Genomic DNA, 23,473 nt, shown 5'->3' with positions numbered 1-23,473 from the left:
GTCTCTCCCTATTCTACAGCTCCCCTTTAATCAGGCCACCGTGGCCTGGCGCCGCCAGTGGCGGAGTATCCGGGTATCCGAGGCCAGCTGCAGCAGCACTCATCGAAGCCTCCGTTTCGCACGCCACGACATATAGCATCTGCGAGGCAGCCACACTGGCTGGCGACAAATCAGCGAAAGCTAACAATGGTTTCACAGTCTCCGCTCTTCCGTTTAGGCTGCAGCTGAGCTACCGCAACAGTCTTTACCTACCGCGCCGATCGTACCGCTTCCATCACTCCCACCAGTGGGACAACGGCCGTCGCTGAGAATGTGCCTCGGAGCGGAACCCGACCCCAGCAAAAGACATGAACATCTTGCTACCTACTTCACCCGCCGATGGCCACAGGCGCGATGCAACGTCACCATACATTTTCCTTGGCGCTCGACCGAAGTGACGCATAGCAGAAACTTCAGCTGGCCGCAAAATGGATGTCGAAGCTGCCTGCCTCTACGCGAGCTTCAGGCCGACAGCCAGCAAGTTACTTACAGCAGCTGGAGCGCGTCCATCTGGCACCAAATGAGAATCGCTTTTGGTGGCCGCCGTCGATGCAAATGTCCTTTCGATTGAAACTTCGCTTTATCTTATCGTCCGGCTGCAGTCACCGGCAACACTGGTCTTATGCGTCGAGGAGGCAGCTCCAAACATGCGAGGCTGCACAAGCGGCAACAAGATAAGGCACCCGAAACGGCTCACTTGAGGTCAACTTCGGCTGGTCTGGACCTTTACGTGTGTGGAATCCGTAGGCTTCGATCCCGGAATTTCGCGGTTCCATGGACGACACGTCCGTTGACGAATTATGTTATCTAAGTACAAATAATAAGTACTAATGTTTTCTCGACCCGTACAGTGCATGAAGTTCTGTACAGATGTAACAGACAGACTGTACGTATTAATACTACGTGGCGTCTTACTACGTGCTACGTAGCAAGCCGTCACAATCCAATCATCCTCAATGAAATGTGTAGAGATTCTCGACTCGAGAAGCAGTTCGAGCGAAATGGTATAATAACGGTGTTACTTGGTTTCTCGCTGCCCGCTTCGTTGGTTGCTGCATCGAATTTAGCGATGAGTGAGGGCTTTTGTACAGTACAACCTCACTCCCAGCTCATTGTCTATTTGCAAACGAGAGACGGATGCGTTTAATGGACTAAGTACACGTAGACGTCAACGGCTTTCACCTTTCGCGCCTGTCATAAGTCTGGTCTGATTTAAAAAAAAGACTCGTGCACCGCACGACTTCCAGCCTAATTTAAAATAAGGAAAGCTCTAAACCCATTTTACAAATTTACTTAGATAAGATAAAACTTCCCGTCCGTTGGGGGCAGCTGGGCGTTTTCTTGCTTCTTTTCCTTGCTTTTTCAGCGTTCTTCGCCCCGTCTCCGGGCACGTCGCGGGTGGAGGTTCACTTCTCATTCGGCTGCCAAACTCGCAGCGCTCGCCTGCTCGACAGCTACTTCGCAGAGAAGAGGCTCATAGCTTACTTGCTCGTGGACGCGACCAGACCTGTAGAAGCGCCACGCCCAGCAACAGCACTTGCGTAAGAAATCAGGGCCGTACTTCGCCTCCAAGTTGTGCGCTCTTCGCTGGTAGCCGGACACAACTCATTACGATGCAGAGTCCACGCGAGATCTCATCCGAGCGCCAAGGCGCGCTAACGCCCGCCACCGCTCGCCTGGTGACCAAGCTGGGCGGCGAGCTACCCGAGAGCGGCGCCACGCCGCGCATGCTCGACCCGAACTCCGCGCGCCAGCCCTGGGCCAACCTCAGTGTAGACACCGCGGTAACCACAGACGAAGACATCGTTGCCGTCATCCCCCACTGCTTCTACCACAGCTCAAGCTATTAATGCCGCATCTTCGATGCGCTCTGGATCAGGTTCTAGCCAAGTGGCGCTGCCGGCCGGTCTGCTGCCGGAACGGTACACTGCCGACTTGACGCACTGGCAGTCACCGGCCGACTTGCCGGAACGCCGCCTCATGGTCCAACGCATCATTGCTATGACTCGCAGTAAGCGCGTGGAGACTGCAGCATGCGCCGACACGCGCACGCCGTCGCTAGCTAAACGTATCGAGCTGTCACTGTACTCCCGCGCGGCCTCGTTCCACGAGTACCGCGACCTTAATACACTACGCCGTCGACTACAATCACTCGTGTCGCTGAGCTTCCATGAGGCTGCGGTGTCGCGCCGCCGGCGCGCTGCCATGATGTCGGGCAACGGCCCCGTCACAGCCGTACCACAACTCGGCAAACGGAAGTGCAGAGCCATGACGCCTTTCGGGGTGTCCAGACTCACCATCAAACGCCCACGCGCCGAGTGCATCGGATCCACTTCAAGCTGCACGCCACGCACTACTTCCAACATGGAGGACGATGCGCCTTTCTTTATCATGGATGAGGCAGTGTTAGGCCTCGTATTCGCCTTCCTACCCGGTCTCGAGACGATCCGGTGTATGCAGCTTAACCGATTCGCACGTCGCGTTCTACCTCGCTGTGTGTTGACACTCGAAGTCGAACTTCGTCAGCTTCAGTTGGCCTACACACTACGCGCCGTCGCTGTGCCTACTCAACCGGCAGCCACCCTGTTATGTCAGTTTCCTAACCTGACCGGTCTCACTGTCTTCAACTCGTTGAAACCGCTGTGTGACCAGCAAGAGGCCGGTCCGGCACTACACGCCTGGGGCTGCAGTGAACTGGACATCTCTCACGATAACGCCGGAGAGGAAGTGGTGCAGCAGCTTGCGGAAGGCATCGAACTCGGCGCCTGTCGACGTCTCAGCAGCCTTCGTCTCGTGTCGGTGTTCACTAACACATGTCGCGGTAACGCGCTGCACCTGCTGTGTGCTGCGCTGGTCAAGGGCTCGTGTCCGGATTTAGAGGACTTGCTACTGGGAGGCAATGGCTTCTCGGACGTGGGCACAGTGGACGTCGCGTGGCTGATCAAGGTCGGATCGCTCCCTAAGCTGGTGCGTCTGGACATCCGTCGCAACTACATCGGCGAGTCCGGTCTGAAGCGGATCATGGCTGCTCTACGTGCCGGTCGCTGCCAACAGCTCAAGTACTTATGCATGGGCGGCAATATCATTACGGACAATTGCGTGGCTCCGGTCGTGGAGTTGCTGTCGAGCGCTCAGTGTCCTCAGATGCGCTTCCTCGGACTGGAGGACAACTTCCTGAGTGCACGCGGCGTTCAGTGCATCATCAAGGCGGCTGTGGCCGGTGGCATGATGCCCAAACTTCACCATGTCTCCTGTGATGGAAAGCTCGGCAGCGACGAGACCCAGAGCGTGCGTGCCGCCTAAGAAGCTTAACAATGACAGCGAACTAAAATACTGCAACAACATAAAATAAAGTTAGAAATGTTAAATAAATCGAAGGAAAATAAACACTTTTGAGCTTAGAAACGACAAAACTTTCGTGAATTTCTATTTATTAGGCTGAACGTTACCCTAGCGCTTTCGCAGCATTTTCGAGACTTCATCGCTGCTGAGTAAGATGTCGTACTTCATCCCGCCTGTCAACTACGGCATGATCGAGGAGGACTTGTACCGCTCAGGGCAGCCGAACGAGCTCAACTTCCCCTTCCTGGAGCGGCTGAGCCTGCGCACCATTATTTATTTGGCGCTGGAGGAGCCCAACCTGCAGTTCCAGAGCTTTGTGGAGGAGCAGGAGATCCAGCTCGTTTTCCTCGGGGGCAACACGCGCATGGAGAGCCGCCGTAAGGCCTGGGAGCCATTGTCCGAGGAGACAGTGCTCGCTGCGCTGGACATCATCCTGGACCGCTCCAACTACCCACTCTACATCACATGCCACCTCGGCCGAGACCGCACAGGTAACGTGAGGAAGAGCAATCTGTAGTAATAATGGTGGCCGACATTGTTTGATTTGTAGGCGCCGTGGTGGGTTGTCTACGCAAGATTCAGGGCTGGCATCTGTCGTCCATCTTCGAGGAGTACCGACGGTTTGCTGGCAGCAAAGTGCGGCTACAGAACGAGCAGTTCATCGAGCTCTTCGACACGGACTTGGTGACAATTCCAGTCAACCCGCCATCCTGGTTGAGGAACCACCTTTAGAAATGCATACAACTACCTAGAATGTTTGAAGAAAAACAAAACTACAAATGAAACATTGGAACTTGCATTTAACAGTGTCGAGGTTTGTTAGAAGTTAACACATCGCTCTGCATGCCTTCTTGTTAAGAACTTGTGACGACGGTTCCCCGAAGTCGGCAAGCCAGCAAGTCGCTCCTTACAAGATGCCACTTTAAAGACGGTAGAGGCGACCTGCGTAGATAATGACGAGAGAGTCGTGTTGCTTCTGTGTTTCTCCTTGACTGTGCTCTCCCCTCACTCATACAAAAGCCTTAAGTCTTAGCATCGGAAGCCTCCGACCTGCTCAAGTGCACAATCAATCTGGTCTTCGTCCTCAAGCTCGAGCATCTTGGGCGTCTGGTCGCCGCTAATACGCGTACCATCCAGCAAGAAGCGCAGTGCGCTGGCAGGAACGCCCTTGCGCTGTGCGTAGGCGGTGAAGATCTTGTCCATTTTGGTGTTGGGCTTCACCTTGAAGAACGTCTCCTCGCCCGACTGGTCCTTGACTCGGATAGTGATGGCCTCGGCCTTCTTCTTGTCCTCTTCGTTGTTCTGGTTTGTGTTGGGAGCTGCTTCGTCGGCCATGATTGCGAATGACTGGTAGCAGGTACACGGACAGTTAGTAACCTACTTGGAAGTAGTGAGAACAGGTGCAGCTTTTCTTCTCCGGGTCGAATCTCAACCGTTTTAAGGTTACGCAGTACGAGAGAAGCGCGAGGGGGAAGATAAGCACGTGGAAAGGTATATAGACCGCATTTCTGGCCTGCACAGAGCCGACAAGACGCACCTTTCCTCCAGTTGCGTGAATTTTAAAGTGAGGTTTTGTCGTTTCTTTGGTTCCACCAACGACCTAAATTAGGAAATTGCAAACTGGATTAGGTCAGCAATCCGAAAATGATGTTTTTGAGGAACCTTATTTTCGATATTCGGCTCCTTGCCAAACAAGACGACACAAGGAGCACACGGCGAGACGGACTCGCGTGCTACACACGACAAATATGGTGAGTTACGGTCGGACGGCGAGCTATTGACTGTACCGGACAGACCTGTGCTGTCTGAATTGGTATCTCACCGACGATGCACCGCCTTAGCTCGCTGTGGATGGAGATATTAACGGGTGTGTGAACAAATCTTGTGTGTAGCTGCCGCTTTCGTTGCTCAAGACGGCACAGGGCCACCCCATGGTACGAAGGGCACGACATAGATAGCTCCTAACAGCGGAATTGAGTTATGCGTTGTGGCTCGTGTATTGCAGCTGGTGGAGCTCAAGAATGGAGATACGTACAATGGACACCTCGTCAACTGTGATACCTGGATGAACGTCAACCTGCGCGAAGTCATCTGCACCTCCAAGGTACTAAATGTGTAAGAGAATGCACAGGGAGTGAGCACTTATGCAGCTTTGTCTTGTGTAGGACGGTGACCGCTTCTGGAAGATGCCCGAGTGCTATATTCGAGGCAACACCATCAAGTACATTCGCGTCCCCAACGAGGTAAACAGCCAACGCCAACGACGATGATACCTATTAACAGTATATAATACGGGGAATTATGTTGCCTTGTAGATTCTGGACATGGTGAACGAAGAAGACTTCAACAAGCGCGGTAAGGTTTCTGTCCTGAAGGTGTCCTCATTTTTTATTCATCTTTCTACGTTCTACAGACCGTCAAGCCAACCGCGGACGTGGTCGTGGAGGCCGTGGCAGCTTCGGAAACCGAGGAGGTCGTGGAGGTCGTGGGGGACGTGGGGGACGCGGAGAAGGAGGTCGCGGACGTGGCGAAGGAGGTCGTGGACGTGGGCGAGGTGGAGGTCGCGGTCGTGGTCGTGGACGTGGCGACAACTAGCTAGCTACAGAACAATGAGAGTGAAGCACTTGAAGATACTCGTCTGCACCCAATCTGCTTTAGTAGAAGTGAAATTCTCAAGTCAAATATCCACGAGTCCACTGATTTTTACGATAAGTTTTTGGTGTATTTTGAGAAGCAAATATGGGGCAGTTAAAAGTGGCAAGGCCTGGCTGTCATCTAATTACTTCGCTTCGCCGCCACTGGAGCCTTGCGGGTTATTCTTAAGGAGGTAAGCAGCCAACCACTCGATCGGATTGGGTGGACGCTCCTTCACAAGCGCTGACATGCCCTGGAGTAGAATTGGCACCACGGTTTGGTCCAAATATGCGCGAATGGGTAAAGCCTGCACTTCCACTTTGTCCTGGACGCTCTCGCCCACAGGTTCGGCCTCTTTCGCCTCATCCTCGTCGTGTTTGGCTGCTGGAGCCTCCTGTGCTGACTCCTCCTTGCTATCTGCTTCGGGTTTGGCCTCCTCCTCCTTAGATTCCGCCTCTTTACTCTCCTCTGGAGCTGCATGTTCCTCCTGGGCAGCTGGAGCCGCCTCCTCAGCGGGAGCAGCAGCCACCGGCTCCTCCTCAGCGGGCGTGGCCTCCGTCACGACAGGCTCAGCAACTTCTGCGTAATTATTTAACAGCAAGACGATGAGGAACAAATTTAATTATTCTTAAATATAAAGGAGACGGACGCACCAGTGGTGGGAGCGTCGTCTTCCATGGTTTAGACTGGGGATGCACGCGCTGAGGGACTTGGCACCTTCGTCTGAAGATCACAAATGTGCTTGTTAAAAGTGTTGGGCGGTTGGCTCGAGCTAAAAACTCCTCGAGAAAACGGACCTCAATAACGATAACGGCTTGGGATTGGGCAGAAATGAGAGGAAAATAGCTGTACCGCACCGTACCGGTATTTTGTTCTGACCATTATTTACACATAAACTTAACCGGTATTTTGTTTCGACAATAAATATACGGGTATTTTTTTAGGAAGAGCTTGATAGGAAGAGACCGAGGATATGTGCTCAGTAAAGTGAGACCGTCGGATCATATCTTCCGTAATGCAATTCTTATCGACTTGACTGTTACATATAGGCTCAATAGAGCTGCACTGAAAGCGGCAGCTCGTCTTCAATGTGAACCCATTTTTCAAAGCGAACCCATTCAAGTAACTCTTCCACGCCGCCACACAACGGATTTTGACGAGCTCTCCACCATGTCTGCAGGTTCCTGTACGCGGAACCAAACGGCGCTAACAACAGACTGCAACTCGCTCTGTCCCCAAGGTCGCCCATGCATCGCGTATGCTGCTGGTGATGAAGGCGAATGCTCGACTGTAGCTTCGACGCTCGGAAACTGCACCGCAGACGACTTCTGCGCATATGAGTGCTTTGCCACTGGCCCAGACGACTTTGCAGCGAATGGAGCAATCGATTTCAGCGTTTATACTTTTTTTATCCCGTTTAGCAACGAGGTGGAGGCGGTGGCGGGGATTTTGACAACGGAATATCCGTCCAAATCCAATGACGCACTGCAGCACATTGAAGTACTGGATTTTATGGAGTCCACGACTGGAGTTGTGCTATCTGGAGGCTCGAGTCTCTTTAGTGTAAGGGGGAAAGTGGCGAAAATGCAACTCCCGCAAGACCTCTTCGCTACGGACACGCAATTGCGAAAAGTGTATGTTTGAATTAGATTATTCGACTTGAGTTTAGTTGACGAATTGTGTGTATTGGTAGGACATTGGCAAATCTAGGATTGGAGCAGATTCTCAAGTCCTCGTTGCCGTCAGGACTCGTGAATTTGACGATCTCCAACTGCCTTATGACGAGTTATCCGGACGATCTACACACAATGAAGGAGCTTGAAAATCTGTAAGTCTACACCTTTTCAACTTCAAAATGGCGACAGGTAAAATCAAAGTGACAAAACGTAAGTTCAAAGTGACATCGAACATAGGAGCCAGCAAAGCCAAACTTGATATTGTCTTTATTCTTGATATTGTCTTTATTCTCCTACAGGCATATCTTTCATCTGGATCGCACGCGCATGGAACTTCATGGTGTGCAACGAGCACTTGTAGCAAAGTTCTGGGGTGATAGCTTCGAGTACGAGGAGGTCTGCAGCCAGCTTTAGGTAGCTTTCACGGTGCGCCTTGATGGTGAGGTGCGGTGGGACGCGTAGAATAGCTTGACGATGGCGCGACATCGCGCCAATCTTGGCCTTCGTGAGCTGCACGGAGAACCCGTCGAACGGTAGCGTCGTCGTACAGCATTGCTGTGTGGGTAGGAAGCACAGTGAGAATTGCCAAATGAATGAAAGGCAGTGCGGCCACAAACTGCAGCAACAGTGTCCACTGATTCCATCGACGCCGTACAGCCAGCCAGCGTCCACCAAAATTGGCGGGAGTAGTTGCCGCCACTTTTTGCCTCTTTCATCTAATGAACTCCAAACGTAAATACTCCCATAAATATTAAGTGTCAGTGTCATGTCACTTTGAACTTACGTTTTGTCACTTTGATTTTACCTGTCGCCATTTTGAAGTTGAATATATGTTTTATTAGCCTTTCTTTTATCACTTTGCTGACGTTTTTGTTGACAGGGATTTATCCAGCAATTTCTTTGGATTTTTTCCTGCGGATCTAAAGCTGCCGAAACTAAAAACACTTAATCTGTCTGCAAACAGCATTGCCAGTTTTGAAGGTGCACTGCCAAGTTTGGTAGCACTGTAAGTGTCATGTTGATTACGATATAATAATTGTAAAAGCTCACATGGTGCCAATACTAAACAGCGTAGTGATATCGCGAACAACAACTTCGTGACCATTCCGCCGGCAATTTTCGCTCTCAGAGCTCTTCGACGCCTCGATCTACGTGGAAATAACTTCACAAATATCAAGCTTACAGCCGCACAATTCAATTTTCTCCAAGCACTCGACGAATTCGACGTCGACTCGTTTGGCGACGTCATCTGCAACACGACACAGACGCTACAAACCAGCAGCCACACACTAGACGTATGTGTGCTATCACCCGAATCCATAGAAGAACAGTCATCGAACAAGGCACTCATCGCCGGGGTCATGGCTACATCCTTCGTGCTACTTTTTATCCTCGGTATCATCTTCGTGTTCCGATATCTTCGTCACCGAGCGATAAGTTTAAAACCAGGATCTGAGATCGTCAATCTGCGTCAAGAGTTGATAAGTTCCACAGAAGAGACACCTCCATACAAATATCATCAAAGAGTAGAACGCCATTCTACCAACTCGACTCCGAGAGACCCTGCACCTCGACATGTGTTCCCTTACGAACACGAGCTTGAAATGTTGCTCCTCAACGTAGAGGAGCTCGAATACATTCGTAAATTCGACAACGAGCGTCGTTCTCGAGACCCTAGCCGCGAGGCCTTCTTAACACGCTTCCGTGGCTCCAGATTTCTCGTCTGTAAAAGATTGCAGCAAAAAGATCTCGGTGAAACGTCAGAGATGCAACACTTTGCTGAGGAGATCCATCTTGCCGCTTCTCTCGATCATCCACGAATCGTAGCGCTTGTGGGCGTTATTTGGAGTCGAATGTACGGTCTGGAGGCGTTATTTGAGTACATGGAAGGCGGCAATCTGCGTGTATATCTGGATAAAGCTGAGACAACGACCGAGTTTAAAGGATGGCGCTCTCAAAGTGCCTGGAAGTTGCAAGTCGCTTTCGATGTGGCTGAAGCGTTGGCTTATGCTCACGCGTTCAAGCCCACGTTGGTACATCGGAATCTCACGTCACACAGCGTTTTATTGTCTTCTTCACCAGATTGTCGTGCTCTACTGGATAATTTTATAATTGCTATAAAAGGATATCCCAGTACGTCCACCATCGATATTTCACATCGAGACGAGCGATGGCTGTCGCCAGAAGTTATCACGGGCACTGCAGACTACAGTCCTGCAGCGGATATTTATGCGTTTGGAGTCATTTTATCAGAGATTGATACGCATTCCGCGCCCTACGAGAATACTGGAAGTGGCAGACAAAATCTAAGCGATGTGGAGATTCTAGATCTCGTGGCATCGGGTAAACTGCATCCTGTATTCACGCTAGGATGCCCGACAGGAGTTCGGGAGCTGGCTGAGAGATGCTTGAGTCTTGAGACCGCAGATCGCCCTACCGCACTGCAAGCTGTCGTCGTTCTACGCACACTACTTTCGGAAAAAAGTTGCACGCACTTTTGTTGAAACTTTTTTTACGTGCCACCTGCTACAGGCTAATGCGTGTGCTGGTGTGTAAGAATGACGGATCTTTCGAGTTCGAGCCGGCGGATTAGAGCGATGGAGTGACGTCAAGATGGGGCTAGCTCACGCACTTAATAGTGAGGAAGAGTTGTTCGCGGTGGGGTCAGCTGACGATATCGCTCTCTACACGTTTCCGAACGGTATTCCGGCTGAAGAATGTGAAGACAAAGTGAAAAGACTCGTCCAACTTGACACGCGCTGGGTACTCGATATCTTCGGTAGCCCATTCCGTCAACGCAGCGAGCTCCGTATCCAGACGGATCATGAGATCCGTGACGTTTGTCAAGGCACTTCGACTCCATTCCAACCCCTGGAGGTCCGTCGAGTGAGTGCAATGCACCATAAACTGCCCATTTCTCCATTGGGAAATGCAGCTTACGGAAGCTTCCACGAAGCCAATGTCGAAGGATACCAGGAGCCATATATTCATATTGGCACTTGGGTGCCTGTCATGGTTAGAGAGAAGAAAACGCCATTACTGCTGATGAAAAGTTCACCTGCAGAGTATGAAGATGTTCTGGTTACGACCAACCGAGCACGGGGGTATATCAACAATTTCAGACGTGCAGGGCGCCCTGTGACTATTATCAGTATTCAAACATGCACGTTGCCACTCGCTGCTGCTTGTCCCAGTGCCATCTCGCAACAAGGTCCTCGGATTCTGTACGACGGGGTGTATCATTTGAGCTCCGACGAGGTGCAACAAGGATTCGTTCAGGTTGTGCGACTTTGGTTCAGCTTTGATTGCGAATAGACGATCAGTGTGACGAAGGTGAACGGCGCAATGGGACTCAAGCCTCTGCGTCAACAAGACGAATGGATCGTAGTGCAAGCGCTACCTGGGTCGCCCTGCTTTGAAGCTGGTATGCGTCGAGACGAAGTGTTTCTAACTCATGTCAATGGAGTGGACGTCTCTCCTCACTCGTTCCCTTCTGTCGGTACTGGGGCTTCAGATGAACAGGCATCGGCTCAAAAGACCGGCCAAGTGACTTGGCAAGACAGCGTCGTGCCGCTTGTAGACAAGTGCGAGACGTGTATTTTCACGTTCTTCTAGAGATGGGTACAGCTTCAACACAACCAATTTCTAAATCTATAAATCAGAGGTTGGAAAATAATAAATGCTTCAGATTCGGCTATTTTATTTCTAAATAATTATTGCAATAAATAAGGAAGCCGAATTTGGTTTTATCCTTACAGAATGTAAGTAAAAACAAGCATTAAAAATTTGCTTTTAATAAATAATACGTATTGATGGCATCAATTTGATGCAATAGAAAGCTATTCCGTACAAAAATAAAGTAGTATTTTTTTAATACCTTCTGCTAAAAATGGCTACACTACGATGCATCCCATTGTGCATTCTTGATCTTCTTCTTCGGATAGAAACCAAAAAATGCCAGCGCGTAACAAGGAATCGGAGTCTACTGCTGTGCGCGAGTTCAATAACATTCCCGCACGATCACGAGAGCAACGTGAAGCAGTTTGTGACAAGGAACAATGGGAAAAGGAGCGACTTCGTGCGCGTAGAGAAGGTTTCGTACGTGTGGACACGTCTGCTGCCGGTAGTGCCATGTTGGTGTACACACCTCAGAGTCAGGGGTTCATGAGCGACGCCGACCGTTTCCACTCGGACACTGCAGGTGAGGAACGAGCTGCAAGAGAGGGAACACGTGCGCGTGCCCGGATGCAACAAGATCGACGTCGTCGTGAGGCTGTAAACCGAGATGTGCGACGCTGGGACGCAATGGATGCCGCCGCCGCCGAGGATAAACGTCGTGGGGAGGCTTTACGCGCGTCGGGCTCCAAAGCTCGACGCAACAAAGGTGGCGAGCCATTCAATTTGATTACTCTGAAATACAACGATGGGAAGGATGGACAGCGATTGCAAGCTGCGGATGCTGCGATCAAGCAACGTGCCATGTTGCGAGCGCAGAATCTGCAGTACCACAACTCACGCGAAGGGATCAACCCTATCACAGGCGAATCAGTACGACGAGTTCAAACAAGAGACTTGCTGCCACCCCCACAGTAGAGCAAGGCTACCAGTAGGGTACACGTAGGATGTACAGAGAACATGGCGGCGTTGTGGTAATGCAACAATACGATCTAAAAAGTATCTTCCACACCTGTCAGGCACGCTATGATAGTCGCTTCAACGAGGACACGTCGAGTCCCGACTCGGGACGCACGAAGCAGCAAAAAGGTTCCGTCTTGATCGGCTCGATGGATCATCTGAGCTTGAGAAGCCTTCAGATCCTGAAGGCTTCAGTTTTTTTGTCGTTGAGAATATCTGGCAGAGAAACACCAACGAACTTCGCCAATCAAGTGACAACGGTCTCAGCAGCGATTATGGTATCGCTTACAGACACGCCTTCACCTGCACCCGACATCGACAGCCGACCGCTATCTGTGTCCCAGCGACTGCAGCTGGCGAGCTCTCAACGCGACTAACGTCGTCGTCCGGTTGGAGCGCTCACTGTCGTTGGCGAAAGGCAGTGTGCGTGAGTGTGGTAAGTTGGTAAGACGTGCAGCAAGCAACAGCTCTCAACGGCGAGCTTCCCATTGCCGTCAGTTGCCAACTGGAGTCCAGTCTGGACCGGTCGGCGGCCGATAGCTCAGGTTGAAGTTTTTGGTGTTGCACTGAGCAATGCGCTTCATTGTGGGATCACATACATGTACTGGTTCTAATTATTAACAAGTTTTGGTCCTTTTAGCCCCCACGGAGATTTGCACTTCATGTACAGTACCTAGCTCGTTTGCATGCGAGTCATTAAGTCAAAAGCTTGTTAGAGGCGCAATAGCCTTTATGATGGAGACATGCTCTAAGTTAGAGCACGTCAGGTCTGACTGAATCGAGAGCATTGCGAAACGTCCGCAATCGAGCGGATTCCCGCGCGTTTTCTTGTATTTCGCTATCGGGTAGCAATGACACCTGTCAGTCACGGCATAGCGAAGCAACACAGTGCACTTAGCCTGACGGCATGACGGCGACGATGCGATGATGCAGAATTCACACCGACTGGTCTCACTTCATGTAGCACCGGTATCCATACTAAATAGGGATATGAGACTGTTAAAACACTTGTAGTGAGACCAAGTAAAAACAGACGCCTGTCGGTGAGTCACTCCGGATATAGCTTACTCCAATGGACCAATTTCACCGGCCATCTTCTTCGAATAGAAACTCACCTGGAGAAAATTTGCCGTCAAACTGGAACAAGTCGATTCATGTCAACGACTATTTTGGGCAATTGGATTCCTTCGCAGAGTGATGGTAGAGCGCCCTTTTCTTTGCTCCCTCGCATCATTTTACATACAAAACCCAGGTATTGTTCTAACTGCCACGTCCCGGCCTTGTGTTGCCACAACCACCATACGAAAATCCGCCCGTCTGTTCAAACCGGAGATGCTTTCTGTCTGCCGCGACCGTCTGACACACTGCGATTCGCAAAACCGAAGTGATGTGATTGGCTATTCGATAACATTTTACGCAAAACTCTCGCAAATTAACGTAAAATCCAACCGTGCCGTTTGTCGCAGCAGTCGTGATGCTCACTTCCGCAAACATGTCGTCGTTGCACTTTGGTGGCTTTCATTTCAGAATCCGCCTCGAGTTGGCCACGTCTCGTGCCCGACCTTGATCCGATCCAAGGCCCCACCTCACGTCACGTCAATGATGGAGAACCCGTTGCACTCGTCAATCCTACCCAAGGCCGGTGGGCTGCGCAAATCTAGCTCCACGCGCAGCTTGGCATCGCTGGCCGATGTGCAGGCACTTATTATCGCCCAAGATGAGGAGGAGCAGGCTCAGCAGCGCCGGAAGTCGCTGTCCAAGCCGCCGCGCCACTCCAGCGTGCCAATGTACGCTCAAATCCTACTGCAGCTGTGGCAGAACGAGTTGCAGCGCAACGACGTGGACCTCACGAGCGATTTTTTCTACGACCTCAACGGCACGGAGGAGGATGGCGTGCAACTCGTGGGGCGCATGCAAGCGCTCGGGTTTAACGTCACCGTGCCACAGTTCCTGGCCATGCACCGATGCTCCATCTACTCGGTGCTTTTGGTGGCGCTGTGAGAAGTCACAAGCCAAAAGAAGCAGAGCCCCACGTGGCGGTTTATTTTATCCGGCGACCACCACTTCCCATTTTCCGTCTGTTCACCTGCAATTGGTGGCAAGTGTGCGTAGCGTCTCGACTCCGTTCAGTAGCATAGTAAGATAATTTATAGCGAACGCACATGTAGCATTCCCCCATGCTTCGATGTTGGTTTATAACGTAGTAAAAGTATGATATCCGACTAATGTTGCCAGTTGCTAAAGAAACTTTTTTTCTCATATTTGTTTTTTTCGAAGTTACTTGCACGTGTCGGATGGGTCTCAAGTTACCTTTTTACTTGAACGAAAGCGACTCTGTAGTCTGCTCTTGTGTAAGCGTCCCATTCTCGTGTTGGCTCGTGATGATTGGCGATGGAAATTGCTCTCGCCTCCCATAGTGCCTGGATCCACGTACTCGGGGCGCGGGTAGCAGATTTTGTAGTGCAGCGCCACATCCACTTGGTTGTGGCCTTGGCGCACTGCGTCTTCGATTGCAACGGGGTCTTTCAACGTGCGGTTCTCCTCAAAGCGTCTCCTACACAAAGTTGCAGGCCAGAGTTCAGATACATTTTCCACTTTTTGCCACTGCGAGAACGTTCTCGGTATCAACGCAACACTTGCGCATGGCAAAGTTGGAAGAACAACTGCACCGCGGCTTTGCGCGTCACCATAACAGTTCGTACCTGGCCTCCTCGCGGATCCAAATTTGCTCCTCGAAGCCGCCTTCCCCTGCAACATGGTCGGCAGGGCGTTTGTGAGAATGGGAATGAAATCTCAAGGCAGTTGTCGATCATATTTGGAAGCTACATGGCATGATCCAGCCATCAGGCTTGCGTCGGCTTACATGTTCTTGCTACACGCAGGATACGTCGATAGAGAGACAGTGACATGGCGGTCGTGTCGAGTCCAGCGTAGCGCTGGAGCAAGCAAAAAGCTCACGTTCCAGTGGTGACAGCGGGGAGTTGCACTGTGCATGTCTTCGGAAGGTGGCACCAACACAAATGTTTGCACCAAAAGGCAAACAAACTGAAGATTTTTTTCTGAAGTGGAAAAACCGAAGTTACTGTATGTTTCATGAAGCTGCACTTCGGTGTGAGAGCAAGAATCCACGCAACTTTACCTACTTCGAAGTACATGCGATGCAACTGGAGCACGTTTCACTAAGCTAATATCAAGTTGCATTTTGCTTGCAAATGCAAGAAAGCAACTGAAAAAGATCCTTTTTCAGTTTTACTTCGTACTTCGTAGTATTGTTGCAATGATAATTGACGTACCCATGTATGGCCTTACAATACCTGTCGATGCTACTTGTGTCTATTCCTCTTCTTCGCCCTCTTCCAGCTCCTCCCCTTCCTCCAACTCCTCATCAGAGCTGCTCTTTCCCTTCGCTTGCATCTTCAACCTCGCCTGACGAATAATTTCCTCGGCCCTCGCAGCTTCTTGCGCTTGTGACAGCGGTTTGGACGGCGTTCGAAGTGGCGAGAACGGCTCAGTCGTCGCTGTATCCGCCGCAGCCTTAGCGCCGACAGCAGCTAAACTAGGAGGCAGCGCATCACGGTCGCGAGATCTGGAACATCGACTTCGTCTAGATTCCCTTCTAGTTTCAGATCTAGAACGAGATCTGGAACGCGAAGCCGACGCAGAGCCGTGACTACGACGTCGCTTTCTAGATCGATGGCCTCGCCGTTTCTTGTGACTTTTCTCGCCCTCCAGCTCATCAGCCGACGAGCGACGACGTCGACGTGGTCGGTCTTCGTCTTCATCTTCGGGGTCGTGACTGTCTTTACGCCTTCTCTTACGTCGTTTGGGCCTTCTTTTCCTGCTCTCTTCGACTCTCTTCTGTAGCCATAGCCACCCACATGTCGTACACTTGACGAACGTATTCCGGGAACTCCACCGAGCTCTTGTCCTCGCTTTCTCGTTGCTTCTTCACAGCTGCTTCCAGCTCGGCATTAACCTCTTCACTTTTAAGTTTAACCTCTTCAGTCTCTTCGTCTCCGTTGCTCATCTTGACGTCACCAGACTCTTCTCCTTCTTCGCCTTCTTCAGGCGCGTTACTGTCTATCGCTAGAGCCACACCGTTCTCAAGCGCGTCGATAAAGACGGCGAACGTCGTGGCTTCCGTCACTCGTAACGGCGGCTCGCCACTACGATCCAAGTGCGTACGAATCGCAGACGCTGCAGGCTCCAGAGAGCGACGCAGGCGACGCACAAATTTGTCAAAAATGCGTCTCTGTCCTCTCCAGTTGATATCGTCGTCATCTTGTTCGTCGTTCTCTTCCTCCTTCTCTTCCTTGGCTCTTTGCTCACTAGCAGCTTGTAAAAACTGCGTCGAGAACTCGTCCCACGTACTCCCCACCGTCAGTTGCTGACTATTTGCCAGTTCCTGAAGCTTCTCGTTCAACTCGCGTCCTTGTTTCTCGATTCGTGCAGCACGTTCAGCTCGCTCCCGTTTCCTCTTCGCATGTTCCAGTTCTCGACGTTCTCGTAAGAAATCCTCAGCCCAGTCGTACACATCATGGCGGTCGACTATCCGCAGCGCGTCTTCGCCCACTTTCCCTTCTCCGCCCGGTAGTTCCACTTGCTCCAATAGATCCAACACACGGCGCTTCGAGTCGCTATCCAGACGCTTGTTCGAGTGTCCCCCCAACTCTAACTGGTTCGAGTCTGCACGCTGACGTAAGAGCGTCATGAACCCTATTCGTAATGCATCGCGTTGTTTAGCCAATCGCGCTTTCTGGTTGCGTTCTAAATCTTGCATAAAAGTGACAAACAGCTGTTGCTTCTCTCGAGTCTCGTCGATGGCTACCCAGCGCGCATCTTTCCGCATGGCGTAGAAATTAGAACTCTGGTTCACTTCGTCCCACGACATTTGGCGACGTCGGGAAGGAGGCGCCAAACTGGACTCGAAGAGACTTAGAAGCTCAATAAACTCCTCGCGCGCTTTCTTCACGAGTCGACGCTTCTCGATAGTCGCGCGGTTCTTGGCCTGTGTGCAGTACTCCGCGTACGCTTGCTTCTTCTCGCCCACAGTGCTCAATGCAAACTTCCATCGAGGATCGTTGGACATGGACGTGTCTTTGCTGATCGCGCGCTGAGCGTCGCCCCACTTTAAAGTGGGCGTGATCTGCTTCTCCTCCAGAAACTGTTTAAATGTAGCCATTCTCTCAGCTCGCGGCATGTCGGCGAACTCGGCTGCTTGTTCGCGCTCCTGGATCTCTTTGCGCTTCTTACGAGCTTGTGTCTGTGCCTCCTGTCGTTTGATCTCTTCTTCGTCGTCTTCGTCTTCCTTCTCGGTCGAGGCAGCGCTACTGGGAACGGGAACCGGCATCGGGAATGGATTCCGGACTGGAGTGGCTGCTTGGAGCGCTTCGCTCGTCATCTTGGCTACTTGTTCTCGAGCTTTTTGCATCCTAAACTCCTCGGGTTGGTCCCACACCGTCTCCTTCGTGATTTTATTGAAATAGTAGAAGGCTCCGGAGGCTTCGTCCTTGTATTCCACCCATTTTTGGGTCTTTTGCTCCTGGGTCGGGAAGTCGTACGTACTTACCCCTGTACTAGAATTATAGTAGTACGTCGCTCCCTGTGGTGTCCTGTATTCATTCCATCCTGGAGGTAGCACTGGTCCGGTGCTAGCTGGTGATGGCGGGGCTTGGAATCTAGATGTAGCCATCATCGGAGGGATATTCAGGCCCAGCGGTGGGCGGGCCATCCCGGCAGGAGGCCCGCGCGGGCCCTGGAAAGCTGGTGGAGGTCCTCGGAACGCGAAGGAGGGCGGCGGTCCTCGCGCGGCGAACGGCGGCGGGGCTCCGCGTGGGAAACCTTGAGGTGGGCCGCGTGGGAAGCCATTGGGCGGCGGGCCGTAGTGGCTCATGTTGGCGATGTCGTCACTAAGCCACAAAGGAACAGGCACGCACAAGCTTCAACAAGACTGTCGCCTGCGAGATCGGAAGTGCAAGAGGGAAGGCTTATGCTCTGGAGCGAGTGGCGGAATGAACTGCCTCCAGTGCGGGGAGCTACTCACTTGGCGGTCGACGTCTCCGAGATCACTTCGATACGGCAGGCCAGGAATGACTGGTGAATGGTGTGGTAAACATAAAGTTGCTATAGTGCTACATTTTGTAGGTGCTTATTTTAATAAAAATAAAATGGCTATTAATACGTTTCAGATAAAAATCAATTGACATGCAGCCACCGCCACCTCCCGGGTCTACGCCGCCAGGCCCTCCACCCCCGATGCCGCCGCAACTTCAGGCCATGATGCGTCAGATGGAAAAGCGCCAGCCCAAGTTCCAGCAGCAGATACAGCCGCCAGCGCCGAACCAGCACCAGCAAGGTGGTCGTCGCGGCGGACGAGGAGGGCGAGGACGAGGAAGGGGGCGTGGAGGCTTCCAGCAGCAGAATTACAGACAGAACCGCGGCTACAACAGAAACTATTCGCATTCTAAGCGCAAGAGAGGGCCGAGTGACGACGTGCGTGACGCGTCAAGGTTCTTCCTGCCTTCGTTCTTGGAGGACCCGTGGAAGGGGTTGGAGACAGCAAATGGAGCAGCATCTGGTGATGCTACTAAAGAGAAGTATGTAGACCGACAGAGAGAAGAATTGCGTCCTCGACAAGTACAGTATGCCACGAATAACGGGCCCGGAAGAGTGTTCTTCCAGCCGTCATTTCTCGAGGATCCCTGGGCTCAACTGGTGCATTGATACAGTGATAAAAACTATCAAATAAGCAACTTTTGGGTGGCTTAATTAGTTTCTTCTCTGCTGGTAGAGCAGGTTTTGTGAGCGACGTTTAGAGGACAACAAAAGCAGAAGCTTCGTGCTCAGTTTCACGTCGGGAGAAGGTGCTGAACTTGGCACGACGTACTCTTGAGTTGAGGTCCTTCGCGATGTGTGCAGGCTCGATGCTGCATAAGGCGAGCGACATAGTGAACGTAGCGCAGCAGTGGATTAATCTTGGGTACAGATTGTAGTGTGTGAGGTGCGCTACGGACTCCGGACAGGCCACGATTCGACTGAGCTGCGAGGCTGTTGGATCTACGGGACTAGGAACATTCACACGACAATTAGAGTCCGATGGCTTGAAGTAAGTTGCATGCGTACCAGAAAGCTGGAAATGAGCAGCACACGCTGAGCGACACGTGGAAGGCCGAGAACAGGAGTGAAGCCATCATGAGACTCGCTACGCCTTGATGCAGACAGGAGTTTACAAGCATGCGGTGTATGAAGGCACTTGAGGCTCTTGAAAAAGTGCAGGCGTAGTAGAGCAGCAACAAAGCTGCGAGCAGCTGTGGAACGGCTGTCATCAAGTACTTGAGCGACATGTCGTGGTAGAGCTCACGATTCTCGAGCTGTGCGAGTGGAGAAAGCCTTAGTATGATAAATTTGTAGTGTACATGTAGTATGACATTCAGACGCACGTCGGTGGCGTGATACCATTGACACAAGCCGAAGCCGCCCTAACGACATTATTCATCGCATTGTGAGCGTGATTAAATAGTTCTACGGGTTTTCAAGCACTTGAGCAGCCTTACAAATGCACTGCAACCGGATACAGACGGAGATACAGCGGTGCGAATGTCATCAGTAAGGAGAAGACCTGTCTCTACCTTATTTACAGTTAGGTACATTTTTGTGTGTGTTATGAAATTTATCTCAAAGTTTAGATCATTCAAACTTCGATGCGGTCATGTTGGTCTTTCATATTTCATGAGACAAAAACTAAGTGAATAAATAAGTAAAAGGCCACGTTCATCGTTTATCGTGTTCATCTTCGAGCGTTTTTAACCGCTTCGCACACCGATTCAATCTGCGTCGAACGGTTTGTTCAATCTCCGAGCCGCGGTCAGCCGCAGGCATCACCGCCAGTACGTCATACGCCAGCTTGATAGACTTCATCACCCTTTCACCTTCATCGCCCTCCATCGCTGGCTCCATACTCGACTGTGCACTCGGTTGCACAAACTGCGAAAGACTTTGCCCATAGTAAGATACACTTGATGATGCAAGCACAACGTCCGTCTCTCTTGGGGGTTTACAGACAGTTGAGAGCAACTCAGGCTTGTCATTCAGCCAGCGTCTTAAGTAGTATACATCGGTTCGTCCCGCACACACAGACCAGTCCTTGGGAGACATTCTTTCCAGACTAAACTGTGTGTATACACTTGTATACGCTAGACCCAGCTTAGCCCACATCTTATGCAGCTTCTCGCCTGAATGCGCAACTGGCAACCCCAGGTTAAAGTCGGCAAATACTGGATCGTCAGGATAACGTATCCTGGCATATTCAGCTTTAGAGCTCAAGAACTCTGTCCTGACTTTTTCCCACAACGGATTGGCGCCGTCCACCGTCCTCTTCCTCCTCGATACGTCATCCATTAGGTCCGCCAGAAAAGGCCCCATTTCAGTCGAGAAGATCACATTAATTAGTCGAAGCGTACAGTTTTTAGTCTTTCGAGTGCGTCCCGATGGTGTTGCGTTAATTGGCACAAATTCCGTGAGCCCTGTACGTGCAGCCCTCGCCTCTAGTAGCTTGATCAGCAGCTCAGAATACCCTGCCTTTGACTGGTACGCAGCGTACTCCTTACTCTGCGCAGGGACGCCAAAACCGCCACATAACGTTCGCAGTTCCTTCGTCGAGTACGTCGCGATAGCAGAGTGCAGTTCCGCGCGCTTGCCGTCGTCACAAAGCCGCTGAAGCTGCTCCAAGCGCAGCCTCCGCGTCGCCGCCATCTCGCGTACTCAAGTACTGCAAATTCATTCCAAAAGCATTTAATCATTGGTTGAAAAAGTTAAAATAAAACATTTCAACCAATCAAAGACCATAATAAAGAGCGGCTCTGAGAGCCTTTCACAAGCTAATTAGACTGTCAGCATGGGACGAGCTCGGAAGCGTACGATGGACATGGTCCGCCTGGTCAAGGGCCTGTCCCGCAATGGCGGCATGCGTCGTCCTTCGTGGGTTCCTATGGTGGACCGCTTCCCACCGCCGCCAGTGCCGCGCCAGGACCGCGACAAGCTGCCAGTCATCACGTTCCCACAGGACCGACTGGCTGAGCTCTACATGAAACAGCGCGACGGCATAGTGGACAACCAGACGGCCTACGAGTTCGCCGACGAACAGCTGACGCTGATCGAGCAAGGGATCCCGGAGGCGGACGCCTTCAACTTGCTCATTGAGAAGTACGACCAGGTGGAGAGCCACCGCTTTCTTGAGAAATTCTCCCAGATGCGCGGCATTGAATTTGCCGACCCCGCTGACTACGACGACATTGAAAAGGGGTGGGTTGAAGCCGAGAGTCGTGCCATTAAGGACGCCATGCGTATGGAGCACGAGGAGGAAGAGGCACTCCGAAACATGTAGACACACGAGCTAGTAGACCACAGTTGCTATTGGAACAACAATACATTTAACCCAATATTTGTGTTGCGAATGTTTATTTATTTTATTGAAGGTACTACTTCAAAATACTAAGTTGAAAAAAAACATGTAGCCATCTCCACCTTAGCTGCCCATAGCTGCGTTATGCTTTGCCATGAGGTATTCCCCTGCAAGTACTGGTGGGTATTTGGCCGGGTCCTCCGGAGACTGGCAGGTTTCAATACATTCCACAACTGTATCCGCGTTTATATTGTGGAAGAATGCGATCGACTGGCGTCGGTTGTTCTTACACCCCGATGGTGGGTTGATGACGCGATGCATGGTCGAGCGCCATTGATCGTTGGTCCAGTGTTGCATCAGGTCTCCAAGATTGACTATGTACGAGTTGGCAGGAGCCTTGACGTCGTGCCACTCGCCCTGTAGATCTCTCACTTGCAGGCCACCAGGAGCGTCATCCACCGCCAAGATCGTCAAACTACCGTAATCCGTATGCGCCGACGCTCGGATCTGCGTCGTCCCGGGTTCCTCTTCTTGATGAGGGTAGTTTCTAACGACAGTTAGATGTTAGATAGCATTGGTATCATACCAACACGCGGCTCAGACTTACAGGATCCTAAGCGATGACATGTGGTTGTCGATCTTCTTGTCGAAAAAGTCACTGGGAAGCTGCAACGCACACGCAAAGATCTGCATCATAACCGCTGCAAGTTTCTCTACACTGCGGTAATACGTCGTCATGGAGTCTTGAAACCCCTTGGGTCCTTCTGGCCACTGTGCTGGGATAGTGGGTTCTCGTCCGTCAGGACCCACACAGACTTGGAACGTTTCCTTCAAGTCCGGTAAAGTTTTGCCATCATCTTTCTCGATTGAGTTGGACAGAATCTCGGCACTCTCGTAGCCATAAGGATACTCGGGACTCATGGCTACTTTCTTCTTGACATTCGACGGTTGGTCGAAATAGTCTCTCGCGGCTTCGAAAGCCTGAGCGATTGTATCCGAAGCGATGCCGTGGTTGATGATAATCAGGAAGCCGATGGAGCGACAAGCGTCTGCGACTTGGCTCACCACTTCGTCACGAGCTTTGGGGCTTACAAATTCATTCACAAAAGGAGAGATATCGATCACAGGAACGATCATTAGCAGAAAATGGATATGGTTGAGACTCAGGATATTGGGGAATGAATGGGTTCAACCCATGGGGTTGAGCGTAGATTGGCAAAAAAGATTGTTGAAGAGAGGTGTTGCGCGAAGGTTTAGGAAAGAGCTATGTTGCGCGATCGATGATGAAGGGTCACTTGAAGCTATTGTGTTGCACGAACACAAAGGTTCTTCATATAGGTGTAGGGCTTTATTTTGGTAATTTCAAATGGGTAGGGTTTATTATAAACCACTACACTGCGCGACAGATCACATCGGACACCCCTCTAGCGCCGTCAATACTGCGAGTTAGGCCATACTATTTAAATATGTGCGAGTTGTTGACAGTAGGAAAAGCCTAGTAGCGCTAACGAGCGCATATTCGGCCGCTGAGGGGGACCTCCAATACAACTTTCCACTTTCAGCTCCACGACAGATCAGATCGGACAGTACAGATTATACAAAAATCAAGTATATTTTTCCCTTAGTAGTCGTTCTATCTCCTTTCTCGGCAACAACCGCTAAGCAGCGACGCGGCATTGACTCTACCAGTGAATGCAGCGAAGCGAGAGGGATGGAATTCCAAGCTTTGAATAGGGCTTCTTTCAGA

The 23,473-nt window shown here is 51.2% G+C and overlaps 14 protein-coding genes across 14 annotated transcripts; 7 read left to right on the top strand and 7 right to left on the bottom strand.

Moving 5' to 3' along the window:
- Positions 1–1,652: 1,652 nt before the first annotated feature.
- Positions 1,653–3,342, top strand: PITG_09613 (uncharacterized protein; the record flags this gene model as incomplete). The annotated part of the gene is made up of 2 exons (XM_002903190.1): positions 1,653–1,809; positions 1,883–3,342. 2 exons carry the CDS (start codon positions 1,653–1,655, stop codon positions 3,340–3,342), a joined length of 1,617 nt encoding a protein of 538 aa, XP_002903236.1.
- A 193-nt stretch (positions 3,343–3,535) lies between these two features.
- Positions 3,536–4,113, top strand: PITG_09612 (tyrosine phosphatase, putative; the record flags this gene model as incomplete). The annotated part of the gene is made up of 2 exons (XM_002903189.1): positions 3,536–3,872; positions 3,932–4,113. The coding sequence occupies 2 exons, from the start codon at positions 3,536–3,538 to the stop codon at positions 4,111–4,113; spliced, it is 519 nt and encodes a 172-aa protein (XP_002903235.1).
- A 297-nt stretch (positions 4,114–4,410) lies between these two features.
- PITG_09611 (small ubiquitin-like modifier (SUMO), putative) lies at positions 4,411–4,716 on the bottom strand (the record flags this gene model as incomplete). The annotated part of the gene is made up of 1 exon (XM_002903188.1): positions 4,411–4,716. The coding sequence occupies one exon, from the start codon at positions 4,714–4,716 to the stop codon at positions 4,411–4,413; it is 306 nt and encodes a 101-aa protein (XP_002903234.1).
- A 413-nt stretch (positions 4,717–5,129) lies between these two features.
- On the top strand, positions 5,130–5,651 carry PITG_09610 (U6 snRNA-associated Sm-like protein; the record flags this gene model as incomplete). Its single annotated transcript, XM_002903187.1, has 4 exons — positions 5,130–5,132; positions 5,274–5,315; positions 5,387–5,485; positions 5,547–5,651. 4 exons carry the CDS (start codon positions 5,130–5,132, stop codon positions 5,649–5,651), a joined length of 249 nt encoding a protein of 82 aa, XP_002903233.1.
- A 314-nt stretch (positions 5,652–5,965) lies between these two features.
- PITG_09609 (uncharacterized protein) lies at positions 5,966–6,734 on the bottom strand (the record flags this gene model as incomplete). Its single annotated transcript, XM_002903186.1, has 2 exons — positions 5,966–6,594; positions 6,669–6,734. The coding sequence occupies 2 exons, from the start codon at positions 6,691–6,693 to the stop codon at positions 6,161–6,163; spliced, it is 459 nt and encodes a 152-aa protein (XP_002903232.1).
- Positions 6,735–7,185: 451 nt separating this feature from the next.
- PITG_22892 (protein kinase) lies at positions 7,186–10,195 on the top strand (the record flags this gene model as incomplete). Its single annotated transcript, XM_002903185.1, has 5 exons — positions 7,186–7,649; positions 7,709–7,843; positions 7,991–8,087; positions 8,448–8,563; positions 8,821–10,195. 5 exons carry the CDS (start codon positions 7,186–7,188, stop codon positions 10,193–10,195), a joined length of 2,187 nt encoding a protein of 728 aa, XP_002903231.1.
- A 3,733-nt stretch (positions 10,196–13,928) lies between these two features.
- Positions 13,929–14,327, top strand: PITG_09606 (uncharacterized protein; the record flags this gene model as incomplete). The annotated part of the gene is made up of 2 exons (XM_002903184.1): positions 13,929–13,948; positions 14,000–14,327. 2 exons carry the CDS (start codon positions 13,929–13,931, stop codon positions 14,325–14,327), a joined length of 348 nt encoding a protein of 115 aa, XP_002903230.1.
- A 300-nt stretch (positions 14,328–14,627) lies between these two features.
- PITG_09605 (uncharacterized protein) lies at positions 14,628–15,235 on the bottom strand (the record flags this gene model as incomplete). The annotated part of the gene is made up of 3 exons (XM_002903183.1): positions 14,628–14,880; positions 15,029–15,074; positions 15,190–15,235. The coding sequence occupies 3 exons, from the start codon at positions 15,233–15,235 to the stop codon at positions 14,628–14,630; spliced, it is 345 nt and encodes a 114-aa protein (XP_002903229.1).
- Positions 15,236–15,659: 424 nt separating this feature from the next.
- On the bottom strand, positions 15,660–18,219 carry PITG_09604 (uncharacterized protein; the record flags this gene model as incomplete). The annotated part of the gene is made up of 2 exons (XM_002903182.1): positions 15,660–15,912; positions 16,145–18,219. 2 exons carry the CDS (start codon positions 18,217–18,219, stop codon positions 15,660–15,662), a joined length of 2,328 nt encoding a protein of 775 aa, XP_002903228.1.
- Positions 18,220–18,530: 311 nt separating this feature from the next.
- Positions 18,531–19,049, top strand: PITG_09603 (uncharacterized protein; the record flags this gene model as incomplete). The annotated part of the gene is made up of 3 exons (XM_002903181.1): positions 18,531–18,687; positions 18,805–18,865; positions 18,941–19,049. The coding sequence occupies 3 exons, from the start codon at positions 18,531–18,533 to the stop codon at positions 19,047–19,049; spliced, it is 327 nt and encodes a 108-aa protein (XP_002903227.1).
- Positions 19,050–19,137: 88 nt separating this feature from the next.
- PITG_09602 (uncharacterized protein) lies at positions 19,138–19,784 on the bottom strand (the record flags this gene model as incomplete). The annotated part of the gene is made up of 3 exons (XM_002903180.1): positions 19,138–19,390; positions 19,449–19,696; positions 19,782–19,784. 3 exons carry the CDS (start codon positions 19,782–19,784, stop codon positions 19,138–19,140), a joined length of 504 nt encoding a protein of 167 aa, XP_002903226.1.
- Positions 19,785–20,096: 312 nt separating this feature from the next.
- PITG_09601 (uncharacterized protein) lies at positions 20,097–21,077 on the bottom strand (the record flags this gene model as incomplete). Its single annotated transcript, XM_002903179.1, has 2 exons — positions 20,097–20,264; positions 20,358–21,077. The coding sequence occupies 2 exons, from the start codon at positions 21,075–21,077 to the stop codon at positions 20,097–20,099; spliced, it is 888 nt and encodes a 295-aa protein (XP_002903225.1).
- A 136-nt stretch (positions 21,078–21,213) lies between these two features.
- Positions 21,214–21,774, top strand: PITG_09600 (uncharacterized protein; the record flags this gene model as incomplete). The annotated part of the gene is made up of 1 exon (XM_002903178.1): positions 21,214–21,774. One exon carries the CDS (start codon positions 21,220–21,222, stop codon positions 21,706–21,708), a length of 489 nt encoding a protein of 162 aa, XP_002903224.1.
- A 75-nt stretch (positions 21,775–21,849) lies between these two features.
- Positions 21,850–22,863, bottom strand: PITG_09599 (2OG-Fe(II) oxygenase superfamily protein; the record flags this gene model as incomplete). Its single annotated transcript, XM_002903177.1, has 2 exons — positions 21,850–22,273; positions 22,334–22,863. The coding sequence occupies 2 exons, from the start codon at positions 22,861–22,863 to the stop codon at positions 21,850–21,852; spliced, it is 954 nt and encodes a 317-aa protein (XP_002903223.1).
- Between the last annotated feature and the right edge of the window lie 610 nt (positions 22,864–23,473).

This window comes from Phytophthora infestans, genomic scaffold (genome assembly GCF_000142945.1).
Source record: "Phytophthora infestans T30-4 supercont1.15 genomic scaffold, whole genome shotgun sequence".
NCBI classification, from domain to species: domain Eukaryota; phylum Oomycota; class Peronosporomycetes; order Peronosporales; family Peronosporaceae; genus Phytophthora; species Phytophthora infestans.
Note: the sequence above shows the minus strand (reverse complement) of the source record. Positions and strands in the feature narration are given on the sequence as shown.